This window comes from Rhinopithecus bieti, unplaced genomic scaffold, assembly GCF_001698545.2.
Source record: "Rhinopithecus bieti isolate Rb0 unplaced genomic scaffold, ASM169854v2 scaffold_14821, whole genome shotgun sequence".
NCBI classification, from domain to species: Eukaryota; Metazoa; Chordata; class Mammalia; order Primates; family Cercopithecidae; genus Rhinopithecus; species Rhinopithecus bieti.
This window is the reverse complement of record NW_016807892.1, coordinates 16,322-30,480: the sequence shown is the minus strand read 5'-3', so window position 1 is coordinate 30,480 and position 14,159 is coordinate 16,322. Positions and strand designations below refer to the sequence as shown.

At 37.3% G+C, this 14,159-nt stretch overlaps 1 protein-coding gene across 1 annotated transcript in view; it reads left to right on the top strand.

The window, feature by feature from the left end:
• The first annotated feature begins 267 nt into the window (after positions 1-267).
• Positions 268-14,159, top strand: part of LOC108536964 (cyclin-Y-like protein 2) — a 29,316-nt gene continuing 15,424 nt past the window's right edge. Inside the window, exons 1-4 of the mRNA XM_017884067.1 lie at positions 268-490; positions 7,172-7,246; positions 8,755-8,890; positions 9,559-9,592. Coding sequence (XP_017739556.1) covers positions 268-490; positions 7,172-7,246; positions 8,755-8,890; positions 9,559-9,592 — 468 coding nt within the window. The remainder of the gene's footprint in view (positions 491-7,171; positions 7,247-8,754; positions 8,891-9,558; positions 9,593-14,159) is intronic.

Here is a 14,159-nt window from a genome sequence, read left to right as displayed (position 1 = left end):
GCAGTTGTGTCTCTCAGTGCTTTTTGGGTTCATAACCTATTAAATAAAACAGCTGGTCTTCACCCTCCAAGACAAGCCAACTCATGGGAGGCGGCAGGGTATGGGCATTGGCCCAAGCCCTGGCTGGGGCCGGGCTGTAGTGTCAGCAGGTGAGCAGCAGACAAGACCATCTCTGCAAGTGCAGCATAGTCTTGGCCTAGGGTAATGGGAGTGTGTGGCCAAAGCTGTGAGCAGAAGCACAGGTGGTGACAGGAGTAGAGGCACCCCATGGGAAACATACTGACCTGTTGTGTGTGTCCCAGGACCAGCCCTGAGTTGGACCAGCACCAGGGGTCAGTATGTCCCTGTGGGTCTGCGATCTATGAGGCAGCAGCTAGCAACATGATAGCAGGAGTGCCTGTGGCTGCTGCTGTAGAGCCTGGTGAGGTGACTTTTGAAGCTAGTGAGGGCCTCCAAGTGCACTACATCTGTGAACGGGAGATGCCTGAATGTAAGGAGGTGATGGGTGCCATCTGCCCTTGGCACACTTCTGGCTGCTGCTGTCACCAGGGTCCTCTGGGAGGCATCTACAACCTCAGGCTCCTTTCTGCCTGTAGCCAGCTTTCCCAGGGCTAGCCAGGAACAAAAGCTGGCTTTGCCTTGCATTCCCACCCCTTAGTCTTTCCCCACAGAATCCAGTTTCTTTTCTCCTTCCCTCCCAAACTCCCAGTTCTTTCTCCCTCATCTCATTCTCCCATTCTGGCATGGGACCATTTGTTTATGGCTGTTCTTGTCTGTAGCTCTGTTTACTACCTGTGGGACTTTGTTGAGGCTTCTTTGGAATATTCTCTTCCTTTTCTCAGGTAAAACTCAACTATCCCAACTTTCCAGTACCCATCCCATTCTCTTTGTACCTATCCAAATGGTACCTAAGTGAAGGAACCAGGTAAGTGCCTAATTGTTTGCTTTGTTAAAGTAGCTAAATCTCAGGACAATTCATACTGAAATATTTGGGGATTTCTTATTTAAAATCAGAATGCAGGTTGCCATAGGAGAGACTGTATGGGTTGTTTTAAGTCACCTTGATAGAAGCTGCTTAATTTCTTCTAACTAATTTGAACACAGAAGGAAAGAAAATGGAGGGTGCTTAAAATAATTGGGAAAGGTGTGAAATGTCATGGCCAGGGCCGCAGAAAAATGAGTGTGTGTGTGTGGGGTTCCTCCAAAGGAGTTTGCCTATGAGGCTCTGATTACTTTAAAATTCTTACTTTAACACAAAATGTGTCTGCAGATTTATTCTGGTGACTTAACAGACATTATTTACCTCCTTGTTCTAACAGAGAGCGGGGGATGGTTTGTGTTCAAAACTTTCAAAAGACATAAAACATAAATGTAGACTTTGAATATGTAATATAAAGATTGAAGGTTAAAATGTCAGACCTTGCCTGTGTAAGAGTGTTTGTTGCCATAGCTCCCCTTTTGTCCTTCCCCCTCCTGACAATAACATCTTGTTCAAAGATAAGAAAGTTGGAGTTTTTTGGTCTCTATACTGCTGGAAGTGGCAGAGGGATGGGAGGGGGTAGAAAAGAGAAAACAGTTGGTTTGCCTCTAAAATTTTGCAAAGATATGAATCTAAGTAAAAAGAATTCTGGGTAACAGTATGGTTCTTTAATAAAACAAAATTTTCCAAATAGAAAACATTGTATCATAAAGATATTAAATCCATTGGCTCTTTGGTTTTCTTTAAATGCCAGAGATATTATTACTATAGAGGAGATGTCTTATAGCTCTTCTATTTAAACTTTGATTGGGCTCCTTATAGCCAAGACAACCCTAAGCAAAAAGAACGAGAACACATGGACACAGGGAAAGAACATCACACACTAGGGCCCATTGGGAGGGGTGCAGGGCAAAGGGATGGAGAGCATTAGGACAAATATCTGATGCATGTGAGGCTTAAAAGCTCAATGATGGCTTGATAGGTGCAGCAAACCACCATGGGACGTGTATACTTATGTAACAAACTTGCACATTCTGTATATGTATCCCAGAACTTAAAGTGAAAAAAAACACACACACACACACAACTTTGGTTGGGCTATTTTTTTCAGAGGTACAATAATTAAGACTTATGATGAATGTGACTTTGTAACTTGGAGTACTATACTCACTTTTCAAGATATTTAATAATTTGGAATAAACAAATATTTGAATTAATTCATTATACTTTTATATACAAAACATGTAAGTACTTGTGTAAACATACTCCACTTGGTGGTGTAAGGAAAGCCTCTGAGTGATTTTACACACCAGTTAATAGATGAGTAGTGTCGGATGAGAGCCCAAAAAAGGCTCTTTATTGTCATTCTTTAGGATTACAGCACAGTTTATGTATGTCTCATTTGGCCCTTTGCAACACAAATAAGGCCTATATATATGTTCTCCCTATGTTTTGCTAATGAAGAAATGAAGACTTAGAGATCGCACATGAGTATAGAAGACAGCTACTCAACAGAACTAAGGTTCTATGTCCTCAGAATGACATGGAAGAGACAGATATGCTGAATTTACTTTTTAAAAATTTTAAAAACAAACCTGCACGTTATGCACATGTACCCTAGAACTTAAGGTATAATAAAAAATAAACAAATTTTAAAAAAATTAAAATAATAACATTCTCAGAATACATTTAAGTTATATTTTGCCTATAAAATAGACCTGTCTTTTAAAACATAGTGCCATTTTGTTTTATTCTATGCAGTCGATTTTTACACAATGTAAAGACAAATTTATGTTTTTGTTTTGTTTTGTTTTGTTTTGTTTTGTTTTAAATAAAGGTGGGTCTCACTATGTTACTCATTCTGGCCTCAAATTCCTGACCTGGGCTCAAGGGATTTTCCCATCTCAGCCTCCTGAGTAGCTGGGACTACAGGCATGTGCCATCTTGCCTGGCTTCATCTTATGTCTATACATTTATTTCAATGGATGAGAATAAAAGTAGAGGTAGTGAAATAGCCTAAATGCAGCAGTCAAATAAATGAGTTGATATATTTTTATAAATGATCACATCTTTTTTTATTCTCTCCCTCTATAGATATACATTTGGAGTCCAACCCTTCTGACCATCCAGAGTCAAGCACAATATTCCTGAGAAAATCTCAAACAGATGGTGAGACAACATTGTCTTTTCTGCCAAGAAAAAGAGTGAAAACTCTTGTTGTTTGATCAGATGAATTATAGAAAGTATTTAGAAACTCGCATTGGTTTGATTTTTTAAACTTTTCACATATTTACTTGTCTTATTTTAATATGTTATATACTTTTTCTTAATTGTTACTGTGTCAATGAAATCATGTAAACTTTTTGTCTATACATTTTGCCATCTTTTTATCAACACAATTTGTCATGTGATGAAGGAGTCATAGATTTATCTTTATTTATAATTCTTTGCCCCTTCTCCCTTACTCCAAAGAGTACATTTTAAAGATAGAACTTAGGCTTCAGCTTGGTTTCCATTTAAACAAATAAAAAAACATGGTTGCTCATCAACAGAGATTGAATCTGTGATTTTGGCCTCCTCTTGCACAGTCTCCTGATCACATGAGTTTATCACATCTAAGCTTATGCTTCCCGAAACTTTTAACTTATTAACCTTTTCATCTGATGTAATGTAAATTTAAACATGCCCTACTTCTGCTTATTTTCCTTAATGTTATGTTAAATCCTCATTTGTTTGCTAAAAGGCCATACACAGCCAAGTTTTCCATTTGATTTAAGCAGCAAGAATACAAGTGAGGATCTATAATAAAATGGGAAGTAATGCAGCACAGTAAAATAGGGGCGTTTGTAACCTTTCTTTTTGTAGTTTGAGTAGACTTTGTCTGTCTTGAGTCAGGTATTTCTGGTTAGAATTTGTGTTCATTTTTGCATTACTATAAAGAGGTACCTAAGGCTGGATAATTTATAACAAAAATAGGTTTAATCGGCTCATAGATTTTCAGGCTGTACAAACATGGCTTCAAAATCTGCTTCTGGTGAGGGCCTCAGCAAGCTTACAATCATGATGGAAGGCAAAGGGGAAGGAGGTGGTTCCACATGGTGAGAGAGGGAGGGAGAGGCTGGTAGAGGGAAGGTGTCACACTCTTTTAAACTACCAGAATGAGAATTTGCTTATTACCATGGGGATGGCACCAAGCCATTCACAAGGAATCCACCGCCATTACCCAAACACTTCCCACTAGGCCCTGTCTCCAATATTTAAGGGTCACATTTTAAAATGAGATTTGGAGGGGGGAAAATACCCAAACCATATCAGAGTTGTTTTTCCCAGTTCCTTCCAGAGCTGTAGGCTTCTCCCACATGGAAAGCATGGAAGAGGTAAAACAAAAGCTATTCCATGTCCCTCACTCTTCGGTGGTAGGAATGTTTGCCTGCAAGGCCCTTCCACCATCAAAGGTGGAGGCAGTGTAGGAAACAAAGCATGGCCCAATTCCTCTTAGAGCTTTTATTATGCTGGCCTGTTTTTTGTTTTTTGTTTTAGAAAAAAATGATTTTTTGTGCTGCAGATAAGATGCCCAATCGGGGTTTGTATAGTCATTTTAAAATTTAAATTTAAGATAGGTTACTTTCCAGTTGTTTTGTTTTTAGTGACATATTAGTAGATAACCACTAAGTGTGGTTCGAGATGCTTACAGGGATTCTGGTGCATCTAGAGGTAGGTGCCTGGCCAGAAAGTAGTTCTTAGAGCTGTTAACTTTTAGATTCTGGTAAATGAGAAAATACTCATGGCTCATATATGCAACAGTTAAACTGTTTTATTAGCTAACTTTTTTATCTGGCCTCATTTTCTTTGCCCTTTTCTTTTGTACACAAGGATTCTTTCATGTGTATGTAATAGAAACAAAAAGTAAACTAGGTCAAAAAGTAAAACTAAGATATTATATTTTACTTTATGAGATTTATCGTGCCAGATAATTTAAATATAAATTGTTGAAAGTATTTTTTAAATGGAATTTTTCCTCATTTAGGAGTGTTTAGTAAGACATTACTACTCTTATTTTATGGTATTTGTATCAGAAGATCAGAAGTGACCTTTTCTCAATAAAAACTCAAATATCCCAACTTTCCAGTACCCATCCCATTCTCTTTGTACCTATCCAGATGGTACCTAAGTGAAGCAACCAGGTAAGTGCCTAATTGTTTCCTTTGTTAAAGTAGCTAAATCTCAGGACAATTTATATTGAAATATTTGGGGATTTCTTATTTAAAATCAGAATGCAGGTTGCCATAGGAGAGACTGTATGGGTTGCTTTAAGTCACCGTGATAGAAGCTGCTTGCTTTCTTCTAACTAATTTGAACATAGAAGGAAAGAAAATGGAGGGTGCTTAAAATAATTGGGAAAGGTGTGAAATGTCATGGCCAGGGCTGCAGAAAAATGGGTGTGAGGGGGTTCCCCCAAGGAGTTTACCTATGTGGCTCTGATTACTTTAAAATTCTTACTTTAACACAAAATGTGTCTCCAGATTAATTAAGTCTGGCGACTTAACAGACATTATTTACCTCCTTGTTCTAAAAGAGAGGTGGAGTTTGTTTGTGGTCAAAACTTTCAAAAGACGTAAAACGTAAATGTAGACTTTGAATGTGTAATATAAAGATTGAAGGTTAAAATGTTAGACCTTGCCTGTGTAAGACTGTTTGTTGCCATGGCTCCCTCTTTGTCCTTCCCCCTCCTGACAATAGCATCTTGTTCAAAGATAAGAAAGTTGGAGTTTTTCAGTCTCTACACTGCTGGGAGAGGCAGAGGGATGGGAGGGGGTAGAAAAGAGAAAACAGTTGGTTTGCCTCTAAAGTTTTGCAACGAGATGAATCTAAGTGAAAAGAATTCTGGGTAACAATATGGTTCTTGAATAAAAAGTAAATTTTTCCAAATAGAAAACATTGTATCATAAAGATATTAAATCCATTGGCTCTTTGGTTTCATTTGAATACCAGAGATTTATTACTGTAGAGGAAATGTCTTATAGCTCTTCCATTTAAACTTTGTTTCGGCTCCGTATAGCCAAGACAATCCTAAGCAAAAAGCACAATGAGAACACATGGACACAGGGAAAGGAATATCACACACTGGGGCCCGTCGGGGGGTGGGGGACAAAGGGAGGGAAATCATTAGGACAATACCTCATCCATGTGAGGCTTAAAACCTCGATGGGTTGATGGGTGCAGCAAACCACCATGGGACATGTATACTTATGTAACAAACCTGCATGTTCTGCACATGTATCCCAGAACTTAAAGTGAAAAAAAAAAAAAAAAAACACTTTGGTTGGGCTCTTATTTTTTTCAGAGGTAGAATAATTAAGACTCATGGTGAGTGTGACTTTGTAACTTGGAGTACTATACTCATTTTTCAAGATATTTAAGAATTTAGAATAAACAAATATGTGAATTAATTCATTACACCTTTATACACAAAGTATGTTTACTTGTGTAAACATACTCCACTTGGTGGTATAAGGAAAGCCTCTGAGTGATTTTACTCACCAGTTAATAGATGGGAAGTGTTGGATGAGAGCCCAAAAAAGGCTCTTTATTGTCATTCTTTAGGATTATAGCACAGTTTATGTATGTCTCATTTGGCCCTTTGCAATACAAATAAGGCCTATATACGTTCTCCCTATGTTTTGCTAATGAAGAAATGAAGACTTAGAGATCTCACGTGACTATGGAAGACAGCTACTCAACAGAACTAAGGTTCTATGTCCTCAGAATGACATGGAAGAGACAGATATGCTGAATTTACTTTTTTAAAATGAAAAAAAAAAAAAACTCCAGAATACATCTTATATTTTGTCTATAAAATAGACCTGTCTTTTAAAACATACTACCATCTTGTTTTATTGTATGCAGTCGATTTTACACAATTTAAAGGCAAATTTACATTTTTTTAAATAAAGGAAGGTCTCACTATGTCACTCATGCTGGCCTCAAATTCCTGACCTGGGCTCAAGGGATTTTCCCATCTCAGCCTACTGAGTAGCTGGGACTACAGGTGTGTACCATCTTGCCTGGCTTCATCTTATGTCTATATATTCATTAGTAAAGGTAGTGAAATAGCCTAAATGTGGCAGTCAAATAAATGAGTTGATAAATTTTTATAATGATCACATCTTTTTTTCTCCTCTCCCTCTATAGATATACCTTTGGAGTCCAACTCTTCTGACCATCCAAAGGCAAGCACAATATTCCTGAGAAAATCTCAAACAGATGGTGAGACAACATTGTTTTTTCTGCCAAGAAAAAGAGTCAAAACTCTTGTTGTTTGATCAGATGTATTATAGAAAGTATTTAGAAACTCATATTGCTTTAATTTTTTCAACTTTCCACATATTCACTTGTCTTATTTTAATATGTGATATGCTTTTTTTAGTTATTATGTGTTAGTGAAATCATGTAAACTTTTGTTTATACATTTTGCCATCTTTTTATCAACACAATTTGTCGTGTGGAGGAGTCATAGATTTATCTTTATTTATAATTTTTTGCCCCTTTTCCCTTGCTCCAAAGAGTACATTTTAAAGATAGAACTCAGGCTTCAGCTTGGTTTCCATTTAAACAAATAAAAAAACCATCCATAGTGGTTCATCACCAGAGATTGAATCTGTGATTTTGGCCTCCTCTTGCACAGTCCCCTGATCACATGCGTTTTATCACATCCAAGTTTATGCTTCTTGAAACTTTTAAGTTATTAAGCTTTTCATCTGATGTAATGTAAATTTAAACATGCCCTACTTCTGCTTATTTTCCTTAATGTTTTTTTTTTTTTTTTTTTTTTTTTTTTTTTTTTTTTTTTTTTTTTTTTTTTTTGAGACGGAGTCTCGCTCTGTCGCCCGGGCTGGAGTGCAGTGGCCGGATCTCAGCTCACTGCAAGCTCCGCCTCCCGGGTTTACGCCATTCTCCTGCCTCAGCCTCCGGAGTAGCTGGGACTACAGGCGCCCGCCACCTCGCCCGGCTAGATTTTGTATTTTTTAGTAGAGACGGGGTTTCACCGTGTTAGCCAGGATGGTCTCGATCTCCTGACCTCGTGATCCGCCCGTCTCGGCCTCCCAAAGTGCTGGGATTACAGGCTTGAGCCACCGCGCCCGGCCTATTTTCCTTAATGTTATGTTAAATCCTCGTTTGTTTGCTAAAAAGCCATACACAGCCAAGTTTTCCAGTTGATTTAAGCAGCAAGAATACAAGTGAGGATCTATAATAATATGGGAAGTAATGTAGCACAGTAAAACATGGGAGTTTGTAACCTTTCTTTTTGTACTTTGAGTAAACTTTGCCTGTCTTGAGTCCGTTATTTCTGGTTAGAATATGTCTTCATTTTTGCATTATTATAAAAGAGGTACATAAGGCTGGGTAATTTATAACAGATAGAGGTTTAATTGGCTCATAGATCTTCAGGCTGTACAAGCATGGCTTCAACATCTGCTTCTGGTGAGAGCCTCAGCAAGCTTACAATCATGATAGAAGGCGAAGGGGAAGTAGGTGGTTCCACATGGTGAGAAAGGAAGGGAGAGGCAGGGAGAGGGAAGGTGCCACACTCCTAAACTACCAGAATGAGAATTTGCTTATTACCATGGGGATGGCACCAAGGCATTCATAAGGAATCCACCGCCGTTACCCAAACACCTCCCACTAGGCCCTGTCTCCAACATTAAGGGTCACATTTTAACATGAGATTTGGAGGGGGGAAAATATCCAAACCATATCAGAGTTGTTTTTCCCAGTTCCTTCCAGAGCCATGGGCTTCTCACACATAGAGAGCATGGAAGAGGTAAAACCAAAGCTATTCCATGTCCCTCACTCTTCAGTGGTAGGAATGTTTGCCTGCAAGGCCCTTCCAGCATCAAAGGTGGAGGCAGTGTAGGAAACAAAGCATGGCCCAAGTTTTCTTGGAGCTTTTATTATGCTGGCCTTTTTTTTTTCTTTTTTAGAAAAAATGATTTTTTTGTGGTGCAGACACCGTGTCCAATCAGGTTTGTATAGTCATTTTAAAATTTAAATTTAAGACAGGTTACTTTCCAGTTGTTTTGTTTTTAGTGACATATTAGTAGATGACCATTAAGTGTGGTTTGAGATGCTTACAGGGATTCTGGTGCATCTGGAGATAGGTGCCTGGCCAGAAAGTAGTTCTTAGAGATGTTAACTCTTAGATTCTGGTAAATAAAGTAAGCTAAGTGTAAATGCAGAATGAGAAAATACTTATGGCTCATATATGCAACAGTTAAACTTTTTTATTAACTAACTTTTTAATCTGCCCTTTTTTTTTTTTTGTTCTTTTCTTTTGTACATAAGGGTTCTTTTATTTGTATGTAATGGAAACAAAAAGTGAACTAGGTCAGAAAGTAAAACTAAGTTATTATATTTTACTGTATGAGATTTATCATACCAGATAATTTAAATATAAATTTTTGAAAGTAATTTTTTAAAATGGAATTTTCCTTATTTAGGAGTAATTAGTAAGACATTAACTACTACTCTTATTTTATGGTATTTGTGTCAGAAGTGACCTTTTTTTTTTTCATTCTTAGTACAAGAAAAAAGAAAAGCAACTATACAAAGCATGTACGTAAACAGTCAAAAGTTAAGAAATTGATAGTTTGATATAAAATGTCTCTCTTGAATTATAATGGGGACCCAGTGGTGATAGCATGGACCTCTTTTGTATTTTCCTAAGTATCAAAATATCCAGAGAATTCTTCAGCTTAGTGTGTCCACCTTTTAAGAATTTCTGACGTTTAAGTTAAATTTTAATAGTCTGGTTGTGATATAAAGATCCGCCTTAAATATTTAATCATATTTTTAATCAAATAACAAAATAGAATAGCTAATAAATAACATAACAAAATAACAAATACAGAACAACAAATAACAAAAATAGAATAGCTGTCAGCACTGTCTATTGACTTTGTCGTAGCAGGTGAAAGCATACCTTCCTCACTACACCATGACCTTATTTTTCTCCGTCTGTTTCTTCCAATTGTAGCACACTTTTTAATTAAATCAGTAATATTTACATGATTATGACTATGCAAATATTATTCACTGCTAAGTCATATGGTGTTTTCACTTGCCTCTGCATTATATGTCCTTCATTCTTTCTCTGAAACAGTTCTGAAATCTGAGCATTTCTGCACTTTTTCTGGATCACCTATTTTTCCCTAGCCTATGTTACTTTACCCAGCCAAATGCAATAAGTAGCCCCTGGCTGGTCTGTTTGCTTTCACATCCATTTTTTTTTTAGCATGAAGCTAATTTTCTGACTATATTTGTTTGCCTCTTTTCTGACAGCTGTTTTTCCCCCAAGTGTTGTAGCATTTATCCTATGCCTTTCAAAGATACTTTCCATCTGCTAAAACACATCTGTTCCATTTTTTTTTTTTTTTTTTTTGCCGGGGGTTGGGGTCAACTTTCTTTGGCATTTTGTCATCCTAGTTCAATATAGAATGGCTTTCCCTAGATATGCTCAATGTCTGCTTTTCTGTGCTAGCTCCTTAAAGTCTTTTGGGATCTCACATAGCTGCCATCTTACGTGGGATCACCTGAGTCCTAGATTCTGTTTCCTGCTGTCCTGTTAACCTTTTTAGTTGTACTTGAGCACATTTTCCTGGGCAGAGATGTTTAGAGATCTGGCCAATCTTAAAACCCCTCCTTTTTGATATAGAGTAAACTTCTAGCTTAAATCTAAACTTTATGGTTCTGAAGATATTTTGCAATTGTGCTGTCATTACAGTGTTGTTCTTGACTCTACTGCCATTGTGAGATACATTATTTATAACTAGATTTTATGTATCTGTGGAAGCTTTTTAGAAGCTTCTCTCTCACTGAGATTCTGAAATTTCATAACAGCTTGGTAGGAATCTTTTCATTTTATTGAGGCTACTAAGAAGAGAGTCTCAAGAAGACTCAAGAAGACTCAAGAAGTCTCAAGAAGAGAGTCTCAAGACTCTCTTCTTGAGAATTTTTGTATTTTCTGTGTTCCTTTTTTTCTGACAGTCTCGTCATTCAGATGCTAGGTTGCTTAGAACAGTATACCTGCATTGGTTTTTAACTTTTCCCCTTCGATTTTTTTTTCAACTTCTGTGACTTTTTACTGTAATATTTCTATTGAATTTTCTATCTTTTCTCACAGTGGTTTCAGATTTTTTTTTTTTTTTTTTTTTTAAGTTTTGCTCCTGATTTTGACTGGTCCATGAATTCCTTTTTTCTGTTGTTTTGATCTGTCTTGTTGGAGGCTTCCCTCCAATGTGTGGTGTTCCCTGGTTTTATTTGGAAGCAGGACTTCTGTTAACTGGTGGCACTCAGTGTGAGGTTTTGGAAGCCAAACTAACTTTTCATTTGTGGGACTTCAGTGTATTATCTGGGGATCTTTACTTGATCCAGTTCAGATTCTTCTGAGAAAGGATCTCCCAATTTTCTGCCTGGGAAGTAAAAGAATGTCTACTTGCTTTCCAAAAGCAGAGTTAGGGAAGCAAGTTGGAGTTCTGTTTTTGGTGTACAGTTTTCTTTATATCTCAGGTTTAAGCCATGGTATTTCTGAACCTAGAAATTCTCAGGTTTGGTATATCCAGAGAACACACATCTAAGTTTCTCATCAGATGGGAAGACAGGTGGACTTGGGGCTCTAACCACAGATTTTCTGACCTTGCTGGCTTTTGTTTTACATTTTACCACTACCTTCCAAAGTTCCATTTGCCTCTAAGTTCACAGCCTGCCTTTAGTTCTGCAAGACAAACTGGCTTGCTTCTCTTCCAGTCACTTTCTGTAGGGACCAAAGTTGTGCTTCTGTGTTATGTACCACTCCTTTATGTGCTTTTTATGTCCCAGCATTTATTAAAAATCATCTCTGTCAACCTTCTGTCCTGATCCTGTTTGTAACCAGTATTTTATGTATGACTAATGAGACTTGCAGGGGCAGAGGAAATAAATTTGTGGTCAATCTATTATATTTAATCTAAATTTAGGACCTATATTTACATGTGTATCAAAGTTTAATTTCAATATAATTAATGGTATTAACCCAGACAATTCTTTAGTGATGTATCTATAATTAGCATATTATACTTTTCTCCTAAGGTGTTGTTGAATATTTTTATTCAAACTTACGCTGCCATATTATCCCATTACCTCACAACATAGATGGAGCTGTTTTCATGAATGTCCAAAGTGTTAGAAATATTTAAGTGAATTAAAATTTGTTTATTTTTAGCCTGGTCAACATAGCAAGAGCTCATCTCTACAAAAAGGTTAAATTTAAACAAATTAGCCAGGCATGGTGGCATGTGCCTTCAGTTTTACCTACTCAGGAGGCTGAGGCAGAGGATCACTTGAGCTCAGGAGTTTGAGGCTGTAGTTAACGTGTAGTTAACTATAATTGCACCACTGCACTCCAACCTGGGCAACAAAGGGAGACCCTGTCTCAGAAAAAGAAAAAAGTTATTATTTAAAAACATACCTAAACTTTTCCTGCCAAAAGGAGAGAGGAAAACATAAACTTGAGTTTTCATTTTATTTTATTTTTGCTGGGAAGAATGCCATAGGTTATTTGTATACTTTTATTTCCTTAGGTTTTGGGGGAAACAGGTAGTATTTGGTTATATGAGTAGATTCTTTAGTGGTGATTTGTGAGATTTCAGTGTACTCGTCACTTGAGCAGTATCCACTGAACCCAATTTGTAGTCTTTTATCCCTCACCCCCTTCCCACCCTTTTCCCTGTGTCCCCAAAGTCCATTGTATCATTCTTATGCCTTTGCATCCTCATAGCTTAGCTCCCACGTATGAAGAGAGCATATGATCTTTAGTTTTCCATTCCTGAGTTACTTCACTTAGAATAATAGTCTTCAATTCCATCTGGGTTGCTGGGAATGCCATTAATTTATTCCTTATCATGACTGAGTGGTATTTCTTAATTCACTTGTTGATTGATGGGCATTTGGACTGGTTCCACATTTTTGTAATTGCAAATTGTGCTGCTGCAAACATACATGTGCAAGTATCTTTTTTGTATAATGATTTCTTTTCCTCGGGGTACATACCCAGTAGTGGGATTGCTGGATTGAATGGTGGTTCTACTTTTAGTTTTTTAAGGAATCTCCACACTGCTTTCCATAGTGGTTGTACTAGTTTCCATTTTTACCAGCACTGTAGGGAAGTATTTTCACCCCATCCAAACCAACATCTATTATTTTTTGATTTTTTGATTATGACCATTCTTGCAGGAGTAAGGTGGTATGGCATTTTGGTTTTGATTTTCATTTTCCTGATCATTAGTGATGTTGAGCATTTTTTCATATGTTTTTTGGCCAGTGGTATATCTTCTCTTAAGAATTGTATATTTATGTCCTTAGTCCACTTTTTTATGGGATTGTTTGTTTTTTCTCTTGCCCATCTGTTTGAATTCCCTGTAGATTCTGTATATTAGTCCTTTGTCAGATGTATAGATTGTGAAGATTTTCTCCCATTCTGCAGGTTGTCTGTTTACTCTGATAATTGTTCCTTTTCCTGTGCAGAAGCTCTTTAGTTAAGTCTCACCTGTTTATCTTTGTTTTTGTTGCATTTGCTTTTGGGTTCTTGGTTATAAAGCCTTTGCCTAACCCAATGTCTAAAAGGTTTTTCTCATATTATCTTCTGCAATTTTTAAGGTTCCAGGTTGTAGTTTTATGTCCTTGATCCATCTTGAGTTGATTTTTGTGTAATGTGAGAGTTGAGGATCCAGTTTCATTCTCCTGCACGTGACTTTGCCAATTATCCCAGCACCATTTGTTGAATAGGGTTTATGTTCTTCTCTTTTTGTTTTAGTTGGCATTGTTGAAGATAAGTTGGCTGTAGGTATTTGGGCTTATTTCTAGGTTTTCTATTCAGTTCTATTAGTGTTCTGACTTTATTTTTTTTATTATACTTTAAGTACTAGGGTACATGTGAATAACGTGCAGGTTTGTTACATATGTATACTTGTGCCATGTTGGTGTGCTGCACCCATCAACTCGTCAGCACCCATCAATTCATCATTTATATCAGGTATAACTCCCAATGCAATCCCTCCCCCCCCCCCCCTCCCCATGATAGGCCCCGGAGTGTGATGTTCCACTTCCCGAGTCCAAGTGATCTCATTGTTCAGTTCCCACCTATGAG